We start from the raw sequence: 26,229 nt of genomic DNA, 5'->3' as shown, positions 1-26,229 counted from the left end.
GTGGGAAAAGAACAAGTGCACTTTCTAATGAACTATTTCTAGTTTGCGGAGGGGAGGAACCGAACCTAAAGATGTTAAGAGCAGACTAATCAAGATCCAGCCTTCGGTTCTCCGTAGCTTTTTCTATTTCCCTCTTTTTTTCCCTTCATCCCCCACTCCCTCCTTGGTCCAACTTCTTGGCTGCAGGAAGGGACAGTTTACCACTGGTTCTCAAACGTCAACAGGCATCAGAATTACCTGGAGTGCCTGTGAAAACAGATTGCTGGGCTCCACTCCCAGAGTTTCTAATTGGGGCGCCGTGTGTGTGTGTGTGCGTGTGTGTAGAGCGGAAAGGTGCCGAGATTTTGCGTTTCTAACAAGTTCTTAGGTAATGCTTGAGAAGAACTGTTGCTTCCGTACCGGAGAGGAGGGCGTGCAAAGCAAGGAGCTCTGGAACTCCACCTCGTGAAATGTGAGGGGGAAGGTTCCAGCTCACAGAGGTTTCCAGTCACTAGGGAAATTGTCCTCTTACCCCAAGGTGAAAATAAGAAGCCAGAGAAGAGAAGAAGCGGGAAGTAGTCCTTCCAGACCAGACATCCCCTCGGAGCTTCCCAGTGAAACGAAGGCGGGAAGAAAGCCCCGGGCCAGCCCACAGATCCTCAGAGGGCGCGGACCCGTAGGAGGCGCCCGAGAAGGCCGCGCCTCTTGGAGGAAGTTTGCCCTTTAATTGCAGAGCTCAGATCTCCGTCTCATCAACTTCCAGGAGCGGGCAGCGGGCGCCGACGGGAGTGTCAGTCCCTCCCGCCCAGGGACTGGGTCGGGCAGCCGCGGCGTTCAGCGTTCTCCCGCACCGTCGCCATGGGCGGCTCGGCCTCCAGTCAGTTGGACGAGGGCAAGTGCGCCTACATCCGAGGTACGCCCGCCGGGGGCTTCCCGGGATCGCGACGCCCGTCTGCCCGGAGCCTTGGGCCAGGCTGGGCCCCCGGGCACTGGCCCCAGAGGGGGCGACCCGACTGGCGTCCGCAGCGCCCCTGCCCGCCACGGCCCGCTCTCCACCGGCGTGCGCGGGGGTGACAGGGGCGCACGGGACGCTCAGCCAGGGTTCCAGCAACCGGACGGCAGTTCGGCCCGCGCGCCCTGGCCCGGGTGGGGTGCAGGGCAGCCAGGGCGAAGGGGCTGGGGGTGCTTAGGGAAGCGCCGCCGGGCGGTTGGGAGACGCAGGTGAAGGTTGTGGAGAGGAGGACCACCCAGCTGCCTCCACTCGGGCCTCTTCGTTGTCTGTTCTGCACACCCCGCCCCCCGCCCAGCAACACCTCGCCGTCCTGTACCTGGCATTGGACTCAGTTCTGAGCTCTTTCTGAACTTGCCGCAGAGAGAACAGTGGGGATGTCCCCTCGCTTCTAGAGATTCCCCTGGGGATTCCCGGCATATAAGGCAGAATTTCCCTGGCCTGGTTTTGTAAGACGCAGCGTCGGCCACAGCTTTACTTGAGCTTCGTAGTGTCACTTGTGGGATGATTTCATCAGAGGCAGAAAGGACAATGTCATCAGGCCCCCAGGTTGTGCGGTTCCCTTCTCTTCCCGGAGGTGAGAGGTTGGGGAAAACCGAAAGAGGAACACTGGCATATTGGGTAACAGTTGCTAAAGTTGTTTATGGGGAGAAACTCATTCGGGAGCCTTTCTGGAATATAGTGATACAGTAAAGAGTGTGAGGCAGAAGAAAACAAAACCCAAACTGAGCTGAAACTGCAGGAAATCATGATTCTTTATCTCCTGCGTGTAATTGGCCTCTTTCTCTTCCCTCCCCCGCAAACCTTGCCGACAACCACTACCTAACAGTTGGTTATCTTGTGAATTTAGTTTTTCTGGCTTTAGAAACTAGGTATTATAAACTAGGTTTTACCTAGTTTAGGTATACTCTAGGTTTTACCCTAATTCTGCAAAAAAATGTTCTTTCTGGTACCTCTTTCTGGCCCCTGAACCATTTCCTAAGAGGAAAGCATTTATTTAGTGTCTTTATTCCAAATTTGCTTTCAGTCACCACAACATTTAAAACCATTTAAAAAGGATATCAAATTAAGGCACTTGAGAGCAATTTAACTGATTTTCCAGACTTCTGCTCTGGTGCTTTGAGAGGTAGAAGATCATCAACAACCTCTACTGTCGGAATAAAACCTGGTCAAGTATCCCTTTGCTGTTGTTTGTTTAAAATGGGGAAAGGATGGATGATTTGTTTATATGAGAAAAAGAGCTAAACCAAGTCTGCCTTAATCTTACAAATTTGGCTACATGCTTGTTATTTACACCAATGGTTAGGGGACTGAAAGAACAATGTATTAGAACGTTGTGAGAAGGGGCTTGCATTTAATTATTAGCAAAATATGTTGATGGCATTTATTTTATAAAACTTTGTTTCACTGAAAAGCATAGAAACGTCAAGTTGCAGCATGGCCTCTACGGTAATCAGTGGAAGTCCCACAGTGTGAGGGGGTTAACTTGCTTGAAGAAGACTTCATGGTTATCATGGATGTTGCTGCAGACACAAGCATTGTACTCATGTGATAAGAAAATGTGTTACCTTTTTCATTCTGAAATTAAATTATGACATACAAAAATATGAGCTAGCTAGTACACAGGAAGGACTTGTAATAAATGCGTTCTGAATGCATAAAACTATAAGCAGATTGTGTGACAGTCATTACATCCTCTAGTCTTGTTCAGTTATATCTCCTCATTATTTGTTTGGAAGGGCACTTTCAAGGTATGTAGGGGTGGAGGGAAGAGAAGAGTTAAAGTTAGAATACCTCCAGAGAAAATGAGAAGTTGCCTCGTTTGAGAATACTAGTCTTGCCAAAAAGAGAAAAGAGCACTGGAAAAATGCATGGTGTTGTGAATTGTTGGTGCATGAGCAAAAGAAGTTCATGAGGCTGTGATTTCCTGATGGTTTTGAAGCCCCAGATCCCTGAAAAAAACCATAACCCTGTCTTCACTGCTTTGCCCATCCGTTAGCCCACAAATATTCTCAAGCTTTGATTTAATTGTGAGCAGAACAATTGAAAGTATGACAGTAAAGTTTAAGCACGATTTTATAACCTTTCTCATAAAGTAGCCGCCAGTGAAATATTATAGATTTGAAATCTCCTGTAGCTGAGAAGATAACTTTCTTTCAAGCTTTATAAACTTTGCCAACATGGAGAATAACTAGTCAATACATTTGGAGTGAATTTTGCTAACTTAATCTTGTACGTGTTATGAGCAGCTGTATTGCTAGTAGGCTAATGATTCTGTATCAGCACTTACTTTTGGTCAAATCATTTAATAGCTGCCACCTGGTTTGTGTGCCTCAAACCTTTGTATTATTAGTGATCTTTGTCCCATGGATATTTTGAAAGTACATTATTTCTTAAGATTTGGTAAATCTCTAGATAAAGGGGCACCAGAAGTGTTAAAGGAGTTACTTCATTTCTAAAGATGTTAGTTTTGAAAATTAGTACCGCGCTCATGTTTTTTAACAACAGAATACATTTTGGGGATGTGTCTAGAAGTCTTTCAGTAACTTCCCTTGATGAGATGTTGCTATTAATAAACAATACTAAGACCAGCTTGTAATCACATGGGTAGTGTCATCTGTTAGCCGTCAGGAATGCTTTTAACAGTGACCTAAAAGGATCTTGCTTTAATGAGAAAGAAAGCTCATAAAATCCAGGCATCAGTGGTCAATTTAGGGCACTTTTCTCTTTTCCTGCCCTGTGTTTTTTTCCTTTTAAACTTTTGGTATGCCTAAAAGTGAACTACAGCGTCAAAAAACACAGCATTTTCCTGTTAAAGCAATAATTTTATTTCCTTTAAAAAATTACCATTGAATTGTTGATGAATCAAAAGAAAACAAACTTGAAAACTCTCTCACATATGTCCTGTGGAGGGTCGGAAAAGTACTGGAAAATCAATGCTGCGGCTGAGAACTGAGGGATACTTGGGTTCTTGGGGTGGGCTGGGGGATGCTGGAGGACACCTCTAGGCCTGGTAGCAGCAAATAGCAGTCAGGAAAACTGTTCTTCTCCTAGACTGACTATCGCATTGTCAGCCACACCTCACCTGTAAAGCGGCTTCCTCTGAAATACTCATCAGTGATCTGATGCTTATAAAGGAAGAAATGAGTTTCAGCTTAAAAACAACATGTATTTCTCTCAGAGGAATTTTCTCATATTTATACCATAAGGGTTAACTTAGGTGGCTGTATGTGAAATTTATGCTGATGATAGTGTCTGGAGTGAAGTCTCCCTAGACCAGGTGAATGGAAGATAGGGAGTTTGCAGTCTCCTCAACCTAGATGCGTAGTTATTAGTCCACACATTTGCTTGTTCTTCAGCTGTAATTTGTTGGTAGGAGATGGGTAAAAGAACTGGTCTGATGTAATCTCAGAATTCAATTTATCTCTAGTAAAAGTACAGTTGACCCTTGAACAATATGGGGGTTAGGGGTGCTGACCCTCTGTACTGTCGAAAATCTGTGTATAACTTATAGTAGGCCCTCCGTAACTGCGGTTCCTTGCTATCCATGGATCCACATCCACGGATTCAACCAACTGTGGATCATGTAGTGCTGTAGTATTTACTATTGAAAAAAAGTAAGTGGACCCACGGAGTTCAAACCCATATGTTGTTCAAGGGTCAACTGTATATTGTAATGGAATTTTAGGATACAGGGTGTGGTAGACACTATTAGATGCCAACCCAGCATCGTTTCCCCATTCCTCTTTCATAACAGAGCCCCAGTTTTGTTAGGGCAGCCCTCTGTTTCCGAGAGGCTAGCCCCACTTACGGCTTCTGAGAGATGGGTGCTAGTTGGTCCATGCCTATCATGGTGGTATGTTCTTGTCAGTGATTGCAGTTGACCCTTGAACAACATGGATTTGAACTGCATGGGTCCACTTATATGCAGGGTTTTTTCAATAGCAAATTCTGCAGTACTATATGATCCACAGTTGGTTGAATCTGGGCATGTGGAGCCACAGATATGGAGGAACTGCAGTTACTGAGGAACGCATATATGGAGGGCCAACTGTGCAGAGTGGGGGGCGCCCCTCACAGCCATTTCCCCGCTGATGTTCAAGGGTCAACTGTATACAAGGCATGGGATTGTGATGAAATCTGGCCACTGAAGCTTTTTTGTTTTTTGGCTGTGTTGGGTCTTCGTTGCTGCATGTGGGCTTTTTTTCTAGTTGTGTTGTGGTGCGTGGGCTTCTCATTGCAGTGGCTTTTCTTGCTGTGGAGCATGGGCTCTAGGTGCGCGGGCTTCAGTAGTTGTGGCACGCGGGCTTAGTTGCTCTGCGGCATGTGGGATCTTCCCGGACCAGGGATCAAACCAGTGTCCCCTGCATTGGCAGGTGGATTCTTAACCACTGCGCCAACAGGGAAGTCCCTGTCCATTGAAGCTTGAAGGGAACTTTGCTGGCTGCTTCTAAGAAAACTTTCTTCCCTTTTCAAAAGGAGACAAAGGGAAGAGATGTATTCTCTCCTTCTTTTGGATTTTATTGCGTCTGAAATGTGATGCCTGGAACTGCTGTTTTTATCTTGATGAGCAGGAGGGGCACTAGCTTAAAACATAGGCAACACCTGGAGCAGTGCCAGGCTGAGGCAGTCTCAGAGAGGAGAAGCTGGAGCCCAGCAAACCTCGCTGATTGCCTGCCCTACTCTTGAGTACGTCTTGTTATGATAGATACTAAGTCCTCTTTGAGCTGGGCTGGTAGAGACTGCTAGTTATCCCCTAATATAATTCTCTCTTGCTTTTTAAAATAATAGAACTTCCAAATGTTAGCTGGCCACACGAACTCCTAGAATAAAGATATTTCCCAGTCTCCTTTGCAACTAGATAGGGTCATGTAACTGAGTTTTGGCTAATGGGATGTAGGTAGAAGTGCTGTATGCAGTCCCCAGAAAGTGACCTTAAAGGGAAAGGGTGTGCCTTTCTTTGTCCTGTCCTCCATACTGCTGGCTAGATTGCGAAAGTGACTGGAGCAGCCATCTTGGACGATGGCTTGTCCTTTAAGAAGGAATTCATGCAAAGTGGAATAAGTGGACAAAGGAGCCTAGGTTCCTGAGGACTTCATGTAGTAGAACTTACATACCAGCTTTGGACTACTTACCTCTGGACCATAATAAGGGAGAAATAAACTTCTATCTTACTTAAGCTAGTGTTATCCGTGCTATTACTGTTATCCACAGTCAAACTTATCCTAACTAATATAATTTTCTTCTGTTATTTATGGCCCAAAGCATTCTAGCCAGTACACTAAGTGCTGCCTTATTAGGTCCCCCTCAAGAAAAATTAATCCAAAGAAAGTAGGAAGTGGGTAAGAATTATCCCATTAGTATTTGTCTCAGTTCCTAATTTGTAGAAATAAATGGGTTCTCCTAAGAAGTGAGGAATTGCAGTGCCTCAGGTGGGAACAGCAGGGACGGGGGAAAAGCAGAAGGAGAGGGCCCTGTGTAAATAATGCACAAAGATATATTGATCCCATTATGTTTTTTTTTTTTTAAACATCTTTATTGGGGTATATTTGCTTTACAATGGTGTGTTAGTTTCTGCTTTATAACAAAGTGAATCAGCTATACATATACATAATGTTCCCATATGTCTTCCCTCTTGCGTCTCCCTCCCTCCCACTCTCCCCATCCCACCCCTCCAGGCTGTCACAAAGCACCGAGCTAATATCCCTGTGCCTTGCGGCTGCTTCCCCCTAGCTATCTACCTTACTACGTTTGTTAGTGTGTATATGTCCATGACTCTCTCTCGCTCTGTCAAAACTCACCCTTCCCCCTCCCCATATCCTCAAGTCCGTTCTCCAGTAGGTCTGCGTCTTTATTCCTGTCTTACCCCTAGGTTCTTCATGACATTTTATTCCCCTTAAATTCCATATATATGTGTTAGCATACGGTATTTGTCTTTTTCTTTCTGACTTACTTCACTCTGTATGACAGACTCTAGGTCTATCCATCTCATTACAAATAGCTCAATTTCATTTCTTTTTAAGGCTGAGTAATATTCCATTGTGTATATGTGCCACATCTTCTTTATCCATTCATCTGATGATGGGCGCTTAGGTTGTTTCCATCTCCGGGCTATTGTAAATAGAGCTGCAATGAACATTTTGGTACATGACTCTTTTTGAATTTCGGTTTTCTCAGGGTATATGCCCAGTAGTGGGATTGCTGGGTCATATGGTAATTCTATTTGTAGTTTTTTAAGGAACCTCCATACTGTTCTCCATAGTGGCTGAACCAATTCACATTCCCACCAGCAGTGCAAAGGTGTTCCCTTTTCTCCACACCCTCTCCAGCATTTACTGTTTCTAGATTTTTTGATGATGGCCATTCTGACTGGTATGAGATGATATCTCATTGTAGTTTTGATTTGCATTTCCCTAATGATTAATGATGTTGAGCATTCTTTCATGTGTTTGTTGGCATTCTGTATATCTTCTTTGGAGAAATGTCTATTTAGGTCTTCTGCCCATTTTTGGATGGGGTTGTTTGTTTTTTTGTTATTGAGCTGCATGAGCTGCTTGTAAATTTTGGAGATTAATCCTCTGTCAGTTGCTTCATTTGCAAATGTTTTCTCCCATTCTGAGGGTTGTCTTTTGGTCTTGATTATGGTTTCCTTTGCTGTGCAAAAGCTTTGAAGTTTCATTAGGTCCCATTTGTTTATTTTTGTTTTTATTTCCATTACTCTAGGAGGTGGGTCAGAAAGGATCTTGCTGTGATTTATGTCATAGAGTGTTCTTCCTATGTTTTCCTCTAAGAGTTTGATAGTTTCTGGCCTTACATTTAGGTCTTTAATCCATTTTGAGCTTATTTTTGTGTATGGTATTAGGGAGTGATCTAATCTCATACTTTTACATGTACCTGTCCGGTTTTCCCAGCACCATTTATTGAAGAGGCTGTCCTTTCTCCACTGTACATTCCTGCCTCCTTTATCAAAGATAAGGTGTCCATATGTGCGTGGGTTTATCTCTGGGCTTTCTATCCTGTTCCACTGATCTATCTTTCTGTTTTTGTGCCAGTACCATACTGTCTTGATTACTGTTGCTTTGTAGTATAGTCTGAAGTCAGGGAGCCTGATTCCTCCAGCTCCTTTTTTCATTCTCAAGATTGCTTTGGCTATTCGGGGTCTTTTGTGTTTCCATACAAATTGCGAAATTTTTTGTTCTAGTTCTGTAAAAAATGCCAGTGGTAGTTTGATAGGGATTGCATTGAATCTGTAGATTGCTTTGGGTAGTAGAGTCATTTTCACAATGTTGATTCTTCCCATCCAAGAACATGGTATATCTCTCCATCTATTTGTATCATCTTTAATTTCTTTCATCAGTGTCTTATAATTTTCTGCATACAGGTCTTTCGTCTCCTTAGGTAGGTTTATTCCTAGATATTTTATTCTTTTTGTTGCAATGGTAAATGGGAGTGTTTTCTTGATTTCACTTTCAGATTTTTCATCATTAGTATATAGGAATGCCAGAGATTTCTGTGCATTAATTTTGTATCCTGCTACTTTACCAAATTCATTGATTTGCTCTAGTAGTTTTCTGGTAGCATCTTTAGGATTCTCTATGTATAGTATCATGTCATCTGCAAACAGTGACAGCTTTACTTCTTCTTTTCCGATTTGGATTCCTTTTATTTCCTTTTCTTCTCTGATTGCTGTGGCTAAAACTTCCAAAACTATGTTGAATAAGAGTGGTGAGAATGGGCAACCTTGTCTTGTTCCTGATCTTAGTGGAAATGCTTTCAGTTTTTCACCATTGAGGTTGATGTTTGCTGTGGGCTTGTCATATATGGCCTTTATTATGTTGAGGAAAGTTCCCTCTATGCCTACTTTCTGGAGGGTTTTTATCATAAATGGGTGTTGAATTTTGTCGAAAGCTTTCTCTGCATCTATTGAGATGATCATATGGTTTTTCTCCTTCAATTTGTTAATATGGTTTATCACATTGATAGATTTGCGTATATTGAAGAATCCTTGCATTCCTGGAATAAACCCCACTTAATCATGGTGTATGATCCCTGTAATGTGCTGTTGGATTCTGTTTGCTAGTATTTTGTTGAGGATTTTTGCATCTATGTTCATCAGTGATATTGGCCTGTAGTTTTCTTTCTTTGTGACATCTTTGTCTGGTTTTGGTATCAAGGTGATGGTGGCCTCGTAGAAGGAATTTGGGAGTGTTCCTCCCTCTGCTATATTTTGGAAGAGTTCGAGAAGGATAGGTGTTAGCTCTTCTCTAAACGTGTGATAGAATTCACCTGTGAAGCCATCTGGTCCTGGGCTTTTGTTTGTTGGACCCATTATGTTTTAATTTAAGAAATGACAGTCTACTAATGAAGCTGGCAGTTTTGCATTAGGAAAACTATTGCAGATTAGGAATTTCTGGTGGCAATTATTACTTTCTACTACCTTTAGTCTTTGTGAATGGAAATCAAGACTTTGGGAATTTAATGTGAATTGAGGTTCTTAGATTCATCAAAAATAAAGACCCTAGGCTGAGACAAATCAATATTTTCTCCCGTGCTTTTGGAAGAAAGAGTGATCTTCCCTCTTTGGTCCCAATTCATGTTCTGATGAGCGCATAGAGTCAGATGGTAAATCAAGATCTGGTTTTGATGAAACACTTTTTTTTTTGCCTATGGACGTTGGCTACAAGAGGATCACTTCATCACGGGTGTTTTAGTAATAGTAACTCCTAGAATGACAATAGTGATTTTTATTTATTTTTGCTGTGGACTACTGAGCTGATTATGGTTTTACTCTGTTGTTCTCTGGAAAGATCTGAACTGGGTTCCCAGGTAAAAAGTGCAACAGGAGGAGCAGAATTTGTGACAGTAGTTTCTAATTTAATTAAAATAAATGTACTGTGAAAGTTTTACAAAATATGCAACGTGCATTATGACAGTGAATTTTAATCTCCTAATCAGAAATTTTAATATTTTTGATCAGTGAAGCTAACTAACACCATTTTAAGAAAAAAGGTACATACAGCAGTTTGCCTTGTGAAATGGAAAATGAAGTCAGAGTTGAGGATAATAATGAAAAGGAAGACAAAAGAATAAAAGAGCACAATTCATCTGCCACAGTCTGTTAAAAGCACTTTAGTAAAACATATGACATGAGGGCTGAAATTCTAACAGTTCCAAACTAAAACACACACACACACACAATCCCAAATGCAATACAGATTTTCTCCTCCGAAACTGGAAAATTCATTTTAAAAAGAGACTAGCAAGTTGCTGCCAATAAGAAATTGCAGGCCAGCTTATAAAAGTGCCTCTTTTTTTTTTTTTTTTTTGGTACTACATGTTTTTTCTCACTTACAGGAGAGAAGAAAAGATTTAGATATACGAAAGAAATTAATTCAGTTTTGCAAATTGCAAGGTCTAAGACCCAAAGAAGTTTATACTTCTATGCTTGATGTTGTTTGGATATTGCTGTAGATAGGATCAGAATAAATCAATAGTTTTTTACTAGGAGACTTGAAGTGCTTTTTAAAAAGTCCATAGTCTGAAGGAATTTTGGAAAAAGAGTAAAAGTTTCTATGCCAAACCATGTGGATTTTTTTTCTTTTATTTAAAAATAAAACATGGCTTCAAAACCATGCAAAACAAATGCATAGCTTAGTGCATCATTACAAGGCAAATGTCCTGTAGCCACCACCCAGGTCAAGAATTGGAAGGAACTTTACTAGCCATCCCAGAAGCCTCTATGTACCCCATCCCAATCTTAGACCCCTTTGTCTCTCCAAAAAAAACTACCCCTGAAGATACTGGCTCCTAAAAGAACTATTTATTTCTTCGCAGTTGTGCTATCTGCCTCGGATTCCACTGGGTGATTCTACTTATTTCCTAGTAGTCAGTCCTGTGAGTCCATTCAGCTGGCAGATTGGCTGGTGGCTGGTCTGAACTTGGGTAAGCTGTCTCTCTAGGTGGACTTTCTACATGGTCTTTCCAGTAGGGTCCTGAACTTTTAAAATGCTAGGTCAGGGTTTGCAAGAATGCAAAAGCTTCTAGACGCTGCCAGAGCTTCTTATGGCTTAGCCTTAGGACAGCACAGTATTGCTCTGCCACATTCTATTGGTTAAAGCAAGTCTCATGGCCAGTTCAGATGCAAGAGGAGAGGACTCCACAAAGTCATGAATACCATGAGCTGTGGTTCGTTAGGGGCTGCCAGTGTAACCGATGACCACATTACTCATCCTAGATTTTATAGTAATGACTTTCTTATATTTCCTATAGTTTTATCACCCAACAATGCATTTTTAAACACTATAATTTAGTCTTGCCCATTATAAAGATATCTTTTTAAGTTTCTTTTAATCTACAGGTTTCCCTTACGTCTCTGACTTTTACTTGCAAATGATCTGTTGACAGATCTGGGCTATTGGACATGTAGGGTTTTCCACAGTCTGGAATTTTTTCATGGTGCAGTTCCACGCATTTCTCCTGTATTTTCTACAAATCGACAGATAGAGAGATGTGATCAGACTGAGGATTAATACTTTTGTCAAGGCTATAGGTGGTGCTGTGTTCTTCATTTGGAGGCACCTAACATTTGGTTGTCTCTTTTTGTGATGTTAGCAGTTATTGATGCTCATTGCCAGGACACATTAATTCACTGGGATTGAAGAATGGTGATGTTCTAATTATGTCACTTTGTTTTCACTTATTAGCTGGAATAGTTTTATAGAGTGATACTTTCCTTATTTACTCTTTGGTTGCCTCATACGATAGTTCATATAGGAAAGGCAGGATAAAAACTTTACCCTTTCATTTTACTTACCACTTTTCAAGATAATTTGTTGGTTTCCTGTCATCCCCTGAAGGTGATCAATTAATTTAAAAAATATCATTGTAAACTTATGAATTCCATTGTAATTCTTATCCTTGTTGAAGCCCAAATTTCCCATCATTGGCAATGAAAGCCTCTTCAAGTTGGCTCCTGAGTCCTTTTGAAATTACCCTAGTAGTATTTGATAGCTTCCTTGCCTTCCAGTAAGTCTTGGTTCATCACATTTATTTCCTATTCCATACTTGGAATAAGCAATATCTATAAGAATCCCTGGTTTCTTTTAGTGGAAAATGGTATTCAAGAAGACAGTTTGGGCCTAGAGAGGCTCATTGCTATGACTGGGTTGGCCATTGTTTCTGGACCTTTTTAGTGGACAGAACTGTGAAAAAAAAGTATGTCTCCTACATTATATTTTTATCTCCTTTTTCTTGGTTCTCAGAGACACAATAGATGGTAGAATTAAATATCCTCAAATTGTTATCTATGTTATCCCACTTAATATATACAACTATTTCAGAGAATAATGTGAATACTACCACCATCAATTATGATTGTAGAAAAATGTTGAACAAGCTGATTTAAGAATTAGTAACAAAATTTTTGTATATGCTATCCCAATTCTCCCCCAATTTTATTTTATGATTTTACTATGTCAGGGCATATAACCATTATATTACATTCTTTTTTTCTCATTTAATCTTTGTTTTCCAAGTAAGTATTACTGAATACATCAGTCCTTATGTTGATGTCTCATTGGTGTTTGAAGCTCATTATCTAGTAGATTTCTCAAGTAGAGCTCATGGGAACATAAAGAAACATGAAGGTAGGACTAATTTAGTGGCTCAGTGATATCATCAAAGGTCAGCTTATTTCTATCTTTCTGCTCTCTGTGGACTAGCTCTCCTATGGTTGAAAGATGACTAGAGTAGCAAAAGTAAAAAAAAAGTACACGTTCTTCAGTAAAGCAATGTCCCAGAGGCCGAGAAGAGGACTGTCTATTCTGTGAGTCTCTTTATAAGAACAAACCTTCTCCAGATGCCTTACAAGCAGACTTGCCTTTATATCCCACTGATCAGAACAGGGTCACACATTCCTTCCTAAGTTATTACTGGCAAGAGTATGGAATTATCATGATTTGGTTAGACTAATCCAGATTCACCCCTGCCTGGGGCTGGGCCCTATCCTCACTGAAGCACATGGCTATAGGGACACCTGAACAAAATAAGGCTCACTTGGCAAGGAAGAAGCATGAATGGCTATTAAATGGTAAGTAAGCAACATTACGAGTTTTGATAAATGTTACGAACGGAGTAAAAAGGGTATTGAGACAGAAAACTGATGGTAATGATAGAGCAAGGAGGTGAGATATACTTAAGATATAGTGCTCAGGAGGATGGGGAAGAATATTTGGAGTAGAGAGAACAGTGTATAGAAAGGGAAGAGGAGAAGGAACCTGAAGGAATTGAAGGAAGGGTGGTATGGGTGGAATGTAGTGAGCACGAGGGAAAGGTTTGTGATGGAGGGGATTCCTCGTAGCACTTATTACTAACAGACATAAAATATATTTATTTGTCAGTTTTTTATTGCCTGTCTATCAGCACTTTCACCTCCACGAAAGCAGGGTCTTTGTTTTGAGAGATCAGTGTCTGGTATATGGTTTGTTACCAATAAATATTTGCTTTATAAATGAGTGAAAGGAGAAAAAAAATTTAACTATAGTGAATATCCTAAAAAATGAGAGAAATATTGAGTTTGGAAAACAAGTTCAGGATGCAATGAAGAAATGACAATAATAGAATAAGAAATATCTCTTGGAAATTAAAAATCTAATGGTCAAGAAGTTTAAAAATCCAATCGTTGCTCTGGAAAACAAACTTGAGAAAATCTTGGAGAAAATAGAACAAAAACATCTAAATATGGAAAATAGAAGAGGCAATAATAAAAAAAATTCAAGGGCCAATCCAAAAATTTCAATATCTGACTCACAGAAGTCCTAGGAAATAGAGAACAAAGAAAATGAAGAGGAGGACTTCCCTGGTGGCACAGTGGTTGGGAGTCTGCCTGCCGATGCAGGGGACACGGGTTCGTGCCCCGGTCCGGGAAGATCGCACATGCCGTGGAGCGGCTGGGCCTGTGAGCCATGGCCGCTGAGCCTGTGCGTCTGGAGCCTGTGCTCCGCAACGGGAGAGGCCACAACAGAGAGAGGCCTGTGTACCGCAAAAAAAAAAAAAAGAAAAGAAAATCAAGAGGAGAAAATTAGCAAAAAAAAAAATACAAGACCATTTTCTAGAATAGAAGATCATGTGTATCTGGTTTTATAGAGTCAATTCCTGGCACTCATCCAGGACTGGGAATAGTTTACATTCCCATCATCCAAACCAGAAAGACCTTAAAACAACAACAACAACAAAATGAAACAGAAAGACCTTCTATTACATAGGGCATTGTAGTAGTGAACAGAAATTAGCACTAGACGTTAACCCTGGTCTGGACCTAATACAAAATGTAAAAAGCAAACCTCAAAAGGATCAGACTGATCCTAAGTAACTTAACTGCATGCCTGAACAAAGTCCAACATTCTTTATAGGAATACAATAAAATATACGTTCAACAATGTAAAATTCACAATACCCAGAATCTGATCAAAGATTACCAGGCAAATGAAGAAGCAGGAAAATATTCATAACTCAAAGGAAAAAAATCCATCAATAGAATGGATTTAGGAATTACAGACATGATGAAATTAGCAGACAAGGATGTTAAGACAGTTTTTATAAATATGTTCCATTTCCTAAAGTAGAGGAAAACATGACCACAATGAGGAGAGAAATGGAAGATAGAAATAATAATTCTTGTCTCCAGTCTCTAGGAAATAACAATATGAATACCGTGTTTTTGAAGTCTGTTGGAACATCTGTTGGAGAATGTAGCTGTACTACTTGCTACCAACATTCTCAATAGGTTTGGGAGAGGAGCAGAGCAGATCTTCATGAAGAACTGCTGAGATGGTGCTGGTCTGGGGCCGGGACAGATGAGCAGGATCAACTCAGAAATGAAGGGAAATTGTGGATGTTCTTTTGAAAAGGACACTGTTAGTAGTGGTCACGTACCATTACCTCTGGGGCTCACATAGGGCAAGTGACAATTTCTATGATTAGCTCAAAAGAACTCAGAAGTTTTCCCAATTTCGAGTGAACATGTTTGTTTTAAAAATTATTTCCTATGTAAGTCATGCTGAGTGAGTTAGTTAGGTATGTCTGAATAATGGACTAAACAAAACAGATGTAGGCTTAGAGTTAGAATAAAGGTAAATTTTACTAGCAATGGTAATAATATTGTGTAATATCTGGAGTATAAATATTTTAAATGGTTTCATTGTAAAGAAGGATTAAATTAGCAACATTAATTGAAATGTACTATTAAATTTTTTTTATGTTTATTAACTTTTTTGTGTGTGTGTTAGTTTCTGCTTTATAACAAAGTGAATCAGCTATACATATACATATATTGTACTATTTAAAGCAGATAATTTTAGAGCATAACTAAGACCTGTGCATATCAACTGGGATGTCAATTCTTAACTAAAAATGATAACTTCTGGTCTGAGGAATGATAATAATAATAACAACATTAAACACTAATATTTATTGAGTGCCTACTATGTTCCAGGCAAGTAAATTTCTCAGAGGATAACCAATGGAATATCAAATGTTCTTCCAGAAATTACAAATCTTGTCCACATAGCTTTTTCTTGTCCACATAGCTCCTTTCTGATGGAAAGGAGCATCAGCTTGATAAGATTTGAACAGTCACTTATTAACTTTAAATAAGATAAGCCAGTAATTTATCCCTTGAAACGTTTACTAAACCCCTGATTCCATATCTTAACCCCAAATGATTTGACTGTTTTTTTGAAGTGAATATTTTTAGTGGATGAGATTATAAATAGCTTAATCCAGAAAGTAAAATTTGTCTAAATGTTAGCAAAACATAGTAGGGAATTTACAAATAGGTGAAAGCAGGCATAGTAGGTCACTTTAAATTAACTCTAATAAAATTGTGCCTTTAAACAACTTCATTATAAAAGAAAATATTTATATTTGGGAAGTAAGGCACAAAAGACTCATAAATGGAGCTTTCAAATTTGAAAAATAGGCATGATAATCTCCTGAGGACTTGCTGAATCTGAAGCTGGATTCTATGTAGATTTTGGATCTGTCAACTGGCAGATCAGATTCAGTTTCTCATATGTAAAATGGGGACAGCAGTAATGCCCAGTGAAATAAAGGAAGGTCAGAAATGAAGGTCATATAATTCTGGAATTTCCCAATCCTACTATTATGATAATCAATTTTTTTTACTATCAGGAACAGCATGAGGCTTTCCCAGAGTATATAATTGGCTTTCAGACACTGCCGAATAATACCTATCTCCCACATCTGTTCTGTAGACTAATTAATGTTTCAGAGTGTTTAAACACAATGCCTCTACAGAAGCAATGGCATTATAATTTGTTGGGACACTCTAGTATTGTAATTAGTACTAATTAGATTCTTTTCAACAGCTTGTTGAATGTACAAATTACTGCATCTAGGGTATTCTGCTTTATTTATTCATCATGAAAAAGTCAGATACGATGATTTAAATAGGAGCCTTTAAACAACTATTCTCAAGATTCTGCACACACCTCTCCCCTCCAACCAGGGGAGGGTGATAGCAAGACACTCTTCTAGGAAATGTCATAAGGAGAATAGTCCCAGTGATGTCCCAGGAGTCAACTCACGCTGGCTGGGCATCCTTCCTAATTCAGAATTCAGTGACATCCTATTGGTAATTTAAAATCAGCCACGGGGGGGCTTTCCTGGTGGCGCAGTGGTTAAGAATCTGCCTGCCAATGCAGGGGACACGGGTTTGAGCCCTGGTCCAGGAAGAGCCCACATGCCGTGGAGCAGCTAACCCCGTGCACCACAACTACTGAAGCCCGTGTGCCTAGAGCCCGTGCTCTGCAACAAGAGAAGCCCCTGCAATGAGAAGCCTGCGCACTGCAACAAAGAATAGCCCCCACTCGCCGCAACTAGAGGAAGCCTGCGCGCAGCAATGAACACCCAAGCAGCCAAAAATAAATAAATAAATCAGCCATGGGGCGGGGTCCTTTTCTTTTTTTTTTTGAGACCCAGTTTACCAGCTTGTAACTGCCAGTGCCTGTCTCTTCAGTGTATGGAATCTGCTCACAGTTGTAACCAGTTGGCATTGGCCTGAAGCCACATTTCAGTTGTACATTAGAGTGGGCTAACTGCTGAAACTAACATTCCTCAAACCTCAGTGGCTTGACATGATAACGATTTATTTCTCACTCATTACACAATCCAGTGTGATTTGGTGTGGGATAGAGAAGGGGGTTGGGGTCATTCAAGGACCCAGAGTCTTTCCCTCTAGTGCATTGTGCCATGGAGCCTTTTGGTAGTCTGGTGAAACCTATGGACCCCTTCTCAGAATAATATTTTTAAATTTAAAAAAGTACACAGGCTTACAAAAGAAACCAATTTTATTGAAATACAGATATCGAAATACATTAAAAATCTGTGACATAATAATATATGTGCTTCTTAATGCAGTCAATGACAAGGTCTCGTGGTGGGTCTAATAACTGCTGTCACTTTGATGAAGTGCTATTGTATGATATTCAGTTAATGAAATGTGCTAAGAAGACATCTGTGATCTCTGTTGAGGATGAGGTCACAAGTACTGTTAACTTCTACTGTGGTTTGCTTACATTCATAATTGAAGGAAATGCTGAATTTGAGTTGAAAGTTAATAAAAATAAAGTTGTTATTTACCCTCATTCAATTTTTGGACTCCCTGAATTCTATCTGAAGATTCCATAAACATCCATAGACCCCAGATTAGAAACTCCTGATCTGGTGGCTCCACTATTCTTATGGCCACATAGATCTTAATGGAACACCTGCATATGTCTAGATAAGAGAAGAGGGACAGTGGTGAATTAGGTGCAAACATTTTATCAGGCCTGGAGGTGGCATACATCATTTCTGTCTAACCCTTGAATTTCCACATGACACAGCTTCCTTCTGTATCTTTCCATTTGGCAATTACCATCAAAAGTCCCCAATCCCTTTGTTGATCACATCTTCCCTTACATCTCTTCAATATGTTGACCCTAACATTTTAATGAATAGCTTTTCTACTTTAAATGTAATTTCACTTTGAAGATAAGCTATATCTTTATCTTTAGGTAAGAAAACCTCAAGCCCTCTAAACTTGACTATTGAGTACTTGAAATATGGCTAGTCCAAATAAAGATATGATGCAAGTACAAAATACACATCAGGTTTTGAAGACTTAGTACAAAGGAAAGAATGTAAAATATCTTAGTAATATTATTTAATAGCAATTACATATTGAAGTGATACTATTTTGGTCCTTCTGGGTTAAATACATATATAAATAAAATGCATTAAGTATAAAGTAAAATTAATCCAATCCATTAAAAAATTTTAACCTGCTACTAGAAGACTTCAGATTACATTTGAGACTCATGTTTATGGCTCACATAATTCTTTTTTTTTTTTTTTTTTTTTTTTTTTTTGCGGTACGCGGGCCTCTCACTGCTGTGGCCTCTCCCGTCGCGGAGCACAGGCTCCGGACGCGCAGGCTCAGCGGCCATGGCTCACGGGCCCAGCCGCTCCGCGGCACATGGGATCCTCCCAGACCGGGGCACGAACCCGCATCCCCCGCATCGGCAGGCGGACTCTCAACCACTGCGCCACCAGGGAAGCGCTCACATAATTCTTTTAGGCTCCTACTCTTGAATAAAGATTCACAGAACTGCAAGGGACCTTAGAGATAAACATCTAACCCAATCACTTTATTGTGATCTGAGAGACTGAGTTGCTCCTATCTGCATAGCTAGTAATGGCAGATGTGGGACTGGAACTCAGGTCCCCTCACTTCTGGGACAGAGCTCTTTTCATAGTCCATGGTATTTCAGTCAAACCAAACCAAACCAAAAATCTCTAACTTTAAGTTTCCAGTCCATACCAGAATATACTCTTAATTCATAGTTATACATAAAATCCTGAAAATGGCAAGTTTCTTCTTTCAATCTGATGTCTTGTTCAGCCCCAGGTTTAAAACTTAAGTACAGCTTCCTCTTGCTACTGAAGAATTGCAGGCACAGGTGGGCAGACAGACTGGCTCGTACTTGACTTCCTCCCTCATGATCCCATATGAAAGAAGCCCTGAGATCATTCTTCCCCCCGTATTTCCCTCTGTTGAATGTTTAAGCTCATAAAGAAATGCTACGCTATTCTCATCTCTTCTGGATTTTGTCTTAAAGGAATGGAAACATTTGGAACCCTAGTACTTAACATGATCACCCCTTTCTTCCAGCCAGGAGGGAGCACAATGGAGAGCAATTAAAAGAACTAAATGGTGGGCTTCATTTTCTTTTCTCCCATTTTCTCTTCTTGGCTCCCACTGTGGATTCTATAGCCAGATTTGAGAGGATGTCTTAAGTCTTTGCTGACCTTTTTGTTCCAGAATATTCCTTCCCCCGGGTTTTTTCCTTCCTCCAGATCCTTCTCCCTCTATGATGCACCGATTTTCATAGGATCGCATTTGGGCCATTGTGTATTTAAATAATATTTAAGATAAGAGTTTAGACAAAAAACCCTTACCTTAAATGATGCATTGCCAATAAATCATTTTTTCCCCTTTTAGGAATTTAAGAAAATGTAAGTGCTTCTTGAATCATATAACTTGCTGTTGCAATTGAAATAAATAGTTCCCTTACTCAACACTCTTTGGAAAGTATTATGTGTCACCTAGACTCTGGGATGTCTCTAAACTTGCATTTCTCGGCATTTTCAGTGGTCCCTAGAATTGTAAGTTCTGGAAGAGCCATAAGGAATGCCTCTTGCCCCATGACAACTTGGTGACCCACTTACCAACATGTTTCATGTCTTGGCACTTCCTCTCTTCAGTATTGTTCTGTGGCACTTTCATGAGAAACTCTTGAGGCATACCATAACTCCTTTGCTTATTTCAGATCATCACAGTTATTGACGTCAATGAATGTCTGAGAAAGAGAGCACAAACTCTTAGTGTCTCTGTACGGTTTTTATGAAAATATTTGACGTCTTGAGATGTGTTGAGAGCCAAACTCATTGTTTCTCTAGGGATAATTTTTCAACTTTGCATTGTGAATTAAAAGGAGAAATGATATATTTTGCAAATGAGTGTAAGACGTTTAAGTTTAATAAAAATTTTCAAAATGGTATTTATAATATGTATCTGTTCCATTTTTCAGGAAAGTGGACAAAATAAAATGAACTTACAGAGCAGATAAATCCTTATAAAACTTTCATCAAACATGTTACCTCTGCAGCTTTTGTGATTCAACAGAACATTGGCTCTGCAGGCAGACTACTAGTTCAGGTTCTGGCCCATCACTTTCTAGCTGTGCAAGCTTTTAAAGTTACCTAACCTCCTCTGACCTTCGTTTCTTCAATGGTAAAATGGGGATCGTAGTACTGCCCCAGATGGAGGTTGTAAGGATTCACTGCGCTAATCCTTGCAAATTACTTAACACTCTTAGGGACTTAGACTCTCAACTGTTAGCTGTTTTATCATTTACAGTAGTTTATCTTATTTATTCTAAAACCAAAGTAAAAGGTTTTAAATAAACTGTACGGCATATAAAGTTTTTTCCCTTAAAATCCTTAGCCAGTTAGAACCAGAACTGAACCGATGCCCATTTTCTATAATTCATGGAGTTGAGACTACGGCATGCGCCATACTCAATAGAAAGCATGGACTTTAGGGACAAGTGCATGACACTTGGTACAGAAGAACTTGTTTGAGTCCTGGTTCTAACACTTACCATGTGACTTTGGGCTTGTCTTTAGGCCTCAGTTTTCCTATTAGTGAAACAAGTCATATTATTGATTAAGTCTCACTAAAGAATCTTACTTAGGATGAACTTATAAAATGGCATGGAACAGACCTATTTCTTCTGGTGAGGCATTCACTGTGTATCTTTTCTTTTAGTCATCAAATAGAATGTGCCCTGTTTCATGAACTGAGATGAACAAAACACACTAAACTGCTCTTGAGGGACTTTATCATGGAGGTATTGGTGGGGAAAAATAAACAATAAGATGATATGTGGTAATGAGTATTTTGAAGAAACATAAGAACAGAGAAGAGGAGGGTGTGATGAGGGCTGCTACTTCAGATAAGGGGCCAGGGAAGCCCTCTCTGACATTTGAATGAAGTGCTAGAGTGGGATACAGGAATATCTGGGGGAGATGCATCCTGGGCAGAGGGAAAAGCAAGTTCGAAAGCTTTGAATTTGGAAGGGAGGTTATCCTGCCTTAGGAACAGCAGGGAAGCCAGTGTGGTTAGAGAGGAATGAGCAATGAGGGCTAATGGATGATGGAGTGCAGGGGGTAGGTGGGGCAACATCACAGAGGGACTTGCAGGCTACTGTAAGGACTTGGGCTTTTACTCTGAATGAGAAGAGACACCATGGGGAGTTTTGAGCAGAAGTGTGAAATAATCTGATTTCTCTGACTCCTGTGTAGAGAACAGACGGTAAGAGGGAAAAGGGGGAAAGCTGGAGGTTAGTTAGGAAGCTAGATCTGTGATCCAGGTTAGGGAAGGCTTGGACTAGGGGGTAGCTGGAGGTAGTGAGAAGTAGTTGCGTTATAAATACATTTTGAAGGTAGACCTGCTAGGATTTGCTGATGAGGTCTGTGGTATAGGAGGAAAAAAAAAAGTGGCTTCAAGGACACCTCCAAGATTTCTGACCTGAGCAACATAAAGAATGGAGTTGCAACTTACTGAAATAGGGAAGACTGAGGGAAACACATTTGAGAGTGAAGAGTTCATTTTTGGACATGCTACGTTTGAGATCCAAGTGGAGATATCAGATAGACAATGAATGTCTCCTCTAATAATAACTGTTGTTTTGTTTGTTTGTTTTAAGATTTTTATTGGAGTATAGTTGATTTACAATGTTGTGTCAGTTTCAGGTGTACAGCAAAGTGAATCAGTTATACATATGCATGTATCCACTCTTTTTTAGATTCTTTTCCCATATAGGTCATTACAGAGTACTGAGTAGGGTTCCCTGCGCTCTACAGTAGGTCCTTATTAGTTACCTATTTTATATATAGTAATGTGTATATGTCAATCCCAATCTCCTAATTTATCCCTCCCCCACCTTAACCTCCTGGTAACCATAAGTTTGTTTTCTACGTCTGTGACTCTGTTTCTGTTTTGTAAGCCTTTAATTACCTGCCAGACACTATGTTAAGAACTTATACACATTATCTCATTTGAATCCTCACAATAACTTTCTGAGAAGGTACTATTATCATGCTTATTTTGCAGATGGTAAGACTGAGGCCCAGAGAGATTATGTCTGTGGTTAAGGTCACATGTGTGTTATTTAGTGGATGGAATTCCCTCTGAAGCCAAGGCCCTGCTCTTAACAGTGTCACTGTATTGCCATGACAGGAAGAGGCTGGGCTTCAGAATAACCTAATCGAGTTCCTGCTCCCAAAAGGAGTTTGCTGTATGGCTTGATATCAGTTGCCTCGTCCTCTTTTTGTCTTAATTCTCATGGATACCTTGAAGGTTGTTGAATTCCAGTCAGAAATATCATTTATTATTTAAGAGCAGAAAGATGCTGATGATACATATATTTATAATATATTTTACTTCCGAGATTACAAATAATTTTAGTGCCAAATTCTATAATTTCAGAAGAGCAGTAAGAACTGTCATCTAATGAAATTATTGTTTTCAAAGGAAATAAGCTTGGATGCTGATTTATGTTCATTATTGTCCTCTTTTACTGCTGAACTAGGAATTCGGTCATGAATTTTCCTTTCTAGCATATCCTAATCTGAAACCAGCTTCTTATTTGTGATGCTACTGAGCAAGTGAAATTTTTCCATCTATATATCATGATAGCCTTTAGATGAGCAAGCAGAAGTGTAATCATGTTCTCATTTCCATAAGCATCTCCCTGACAGGTCATCAGATATCTTTATTGTTCTCGGGTACATTTCGTGAGCTGCTGAAGGCATACATAATCATCTCTAGTAATTCATCTTCTTACCTAGGTTAATGGCCCCTGGTATATATCAGGAGAATGATGGAGCGAAAAGGCAGTGTGTCCATGGCCTGCCTTCTTAAGAATGTGGAGTAAATTACAGTGGGGAATAAATTACATTACTCTTTCTTATTATTCAGTTATCTTTTGCAAATTTCATCTTACGCGGCTAAACAGTGCTGGATGACCTGAAAAAAAAAATTGTGCACCTTTTCACCAACAGGCTCAGATTCCTTGTTCAGCATCAAGCTAATAGGTGGTCAATCATGAGACCATCAACTTCTAAATTAATGAAGATTCCTCTTCCCTGGTAACCTTGATCGCTCCCCTATAACGCTTGATTTTAAAAAACTATTTTGGAGATAAAGCAGATATAAAAATCATTCTCTTGGGGACTTACCTAGTGGCGCAGTGGTTAAGAATCTGCCTGCCAATGCAGGGGACACGGGTTCGAGCCCTGGTGCAGGAAGATCCCACATGCCGCAGAGCAACTAAGCCCGTGCGCCACAACTACTGAGCCTGCACTCTAGAGCCTGCAAGCCACAACTACTGAGTCCGTGTGCCACGACTACTGAAGCCCGTGCGCCTAGAGCCCATGCTCTGCAACAAGAGAAGCCACTGCAATGAGAAGCCCGCGCACCGCAACAAAGAGTAGCCCCCACTCTCCGCAACTAGGGACAGCCTGCGCACAGCAACGAAGACTCAATGCAGCCAAAAATAAAACTAAACTACAAAAAAAAAATCATTGTCTTGATTGAGTTGTTTTAAATAAACACTCCATTGAATTATCTCTTTATTGCTTCTTTTTTGGCCTCCACTCAATAATGATGATGGCAGTAGTGATGGTGATGGTTGCTGTCTGCCTGGTGGTGCTAGAGCCGTATATATGGCTGGTCTGTGTCAGAGCAGGGACCCAAACTCAGTTATACATAATTTCCTACAAATATTATCATCCCCAATTTCCAGATTACGAACTGAGACTTAAATTCTAACTTGTGATTTTACACTTGAATAGGTGCAATTCATGCCCCTTAGCATCATCCTAGTTCAGTTTTCATAGTTACTCTGAAGGACAGCATTATCACAAAATTAATAACTGCTTCATTTTGAGAGAGAAGTGCAGTGTGCCATCTCTGTGGATTGTATTTCGCATGCAAGTCTGTATACTGCTACTCCACATTATGCCACAAACAATTCTCTTATCACCAAATGTTCTTCTAAAGCATGTTTTATTGGCTGTGGATGATATCAGCTTCTGTAAATTATATCCTATAATTTATTTAACCATTCTCCTCTGTGGGACATGTCATTTTCAAATTTTTATTATTAAAAATAGAGTTTTAGTGAGCATCCTAATGCATTAATATTTATGTGCATCTCTGATTATTCTCTTAGAAGTACTTCTTGGGTGTAGAGTGTGAAAGAAAAAAGAATTGTAGAGTGTGAAAGAAAGAGTGGAAAGAAAAAAGAAAGTGTAAAAAAAATTTTAGTTATAAATTTTATATAAAATTTTTATTATATAAAAATTTTTATTATAAAAAATTTTTAATTATAGCTTTAAAACAAAAGGCATAATAGATGCACAATGTATCACCTACACTGAATTTCTGGCAGTAAGTAATCCGAGCTCTTGGGAGGAGAAATTTTACTTACGCATTTTCCTACCCCCTTTGTATTCCATGGTATCTGTCCTCAAAACTTATTTATTGAATGAAATGAATAAATGAATAAATAATTGCACTGAACTGGAGTTAACTGAATCTCCAGACCTTTTTCAGACAGAAATGTATCTGAATCTAAGCACCATTCTAAGCACCTTTCTAAGCACCGTGTATACCTAAGTATCTCTTGAAAAAAAATTCCATAGGCATATTTAATAGTGATTATTGTATTTGGCAATTCTTATTTTTAAGGATATTTTCTTCTTGCTGCATATTCTTGAATATCTTGATTGTACTTATCCAGGAGTAGGTTGAATAACCAAATAATCTGAGAGCTCTTTTTCCATCCGCATTATTTTTCCACTTCACCATTATTTGGGGGCATCACTGTATATGTCCCATAGTTTAAGGAGATTATGGTAAAGGAATAAACATCACCTGCTTACCCCTTTGGAAGGGAATTTAAAAGTTATTAAAGGTCATCTTATGCTTGAATGCCCTTATAAGGCTGCGAGGAGCTTTCAATACCTCCAGTAACAGGAAACTCATTATCTCCTAAAGCCAATCTATGCGTATTTGGATTATTATTTTGTTAGTGAATTGTGCTAGAACTGAATTCTTCCTAGTTTCCACTCTCTGCCTCTTGGCTCACACTTAGCTCCTGGATCAGGCCCTCTGCCACCTCCTTTGCCCAGCCCCAGCCAGTTCTCCCTGGTCTTTGGCCTTTGGTCAGCAGTCAGGCTCCTGTGTATATAAGAAGGGATATATTATAGCACAAAGAAATATATTCATTATTTTTTAAAAATAAATTTATTTTTGGCTGTGTTGGGTCTTTGTTGCTGCGCGCGGGCTTTCTCTAGTTGCGGTGAGAGGGGGCTGCTCTTCGTTGTGGTGCATGGGCTTCTCGTTGTGGTGGCTTCTCGTTGTGGAGCACAGGCTCTAGGCACACGGGCTTCAGTAGTTGTGGCACATGGGCTCAGTAGTTGTGGCTCGTGGGATGTAGAGTGCAGGATCAGTAGTTGTGGCATACACTTAGTTGCTCCACGGCATGTGGGATCTTCCCAGACCAGGGCTCTAACCCGTGTCCCTGGCAATGGCAGGCGGATTCTTAACCACTGCGCCACCAGGGAAGTCCTATTCATTATTATTATTATTATTATTATTTTTCGGTACGCGGGCCTCTCACTGCTGTGGCCTCTCCCGTTGCGGAGCACAGGCTCCGGACGCGCAGGCTCAGCAGCCATGGCTCACGGGCCCAGCCGCTCCGTGGCATGTCGGATCTTCCTGGACCGGGGCACGAACCTGCGTCCCCTGCATCGGCAGGTGGACTCTCAACCACTGCGCCACCAGGGAAACCCTATTCATTATTTTTTAATAACTTTAAATAGAGTGTAATATATAAAAATATTGAATCACTATGTTGTACACCTGAAACATATAATATTGTAAATCGACTATACTTTGATAAGAAAAAAAACAAAAAGAAGGGAGCTCTCAATCTGTAAGAACCTAGGATTCAAACCCAGGTCTGTGTGGTCAAAGCCAGACATCTTTTATTTTTTTATTTTGGTAAAGTATACATAATACAGTATTTATCATTGTAAACATTTGTAAG

General features: G+C 40.1%; 1 protein-coding gene across 1 annotated transcript in view; it reads left to right on the top strand.

Moving 5' to 3' along the window:
- The first annotated feature begins 676 nt into the window (after positions 1-676).
- Positions 677-26,229, top strand: part of NIBAN1 (niban apoptosis regulator 1) — a 168,262-nt gene continuing 142,709 nt past the window's right edge. The window contains exon 1 of the mRNA XM_065879478.1: positions 677-892. Within this exon, the coding sequence (XP_065735550.1) occupies positions 838-892 (55 nt within the window). The 5' untranslated portion in view covers positions 677-837. The remainder of the gene's footprint in view (positions 893-26,229) is intronic.

Source organism: Phocoena phocoena, chromosome 1, assembly GCF_963924675.1.
Source record: "Phocoena phocoena chromosome 1, mPhoPho1.1, whole genome shotgun sequence".
NCBI classification, from domain to species: domain Eukaryota; kingdom Metazoa; phylum Chordata; class Mammalia; order Artiodactyla; family Phocoenidae; genus Phocoena; species Phocoena phocoena.
This window is presented reverse-complemented; position numbering and strand designations above follow the sequence as displayed.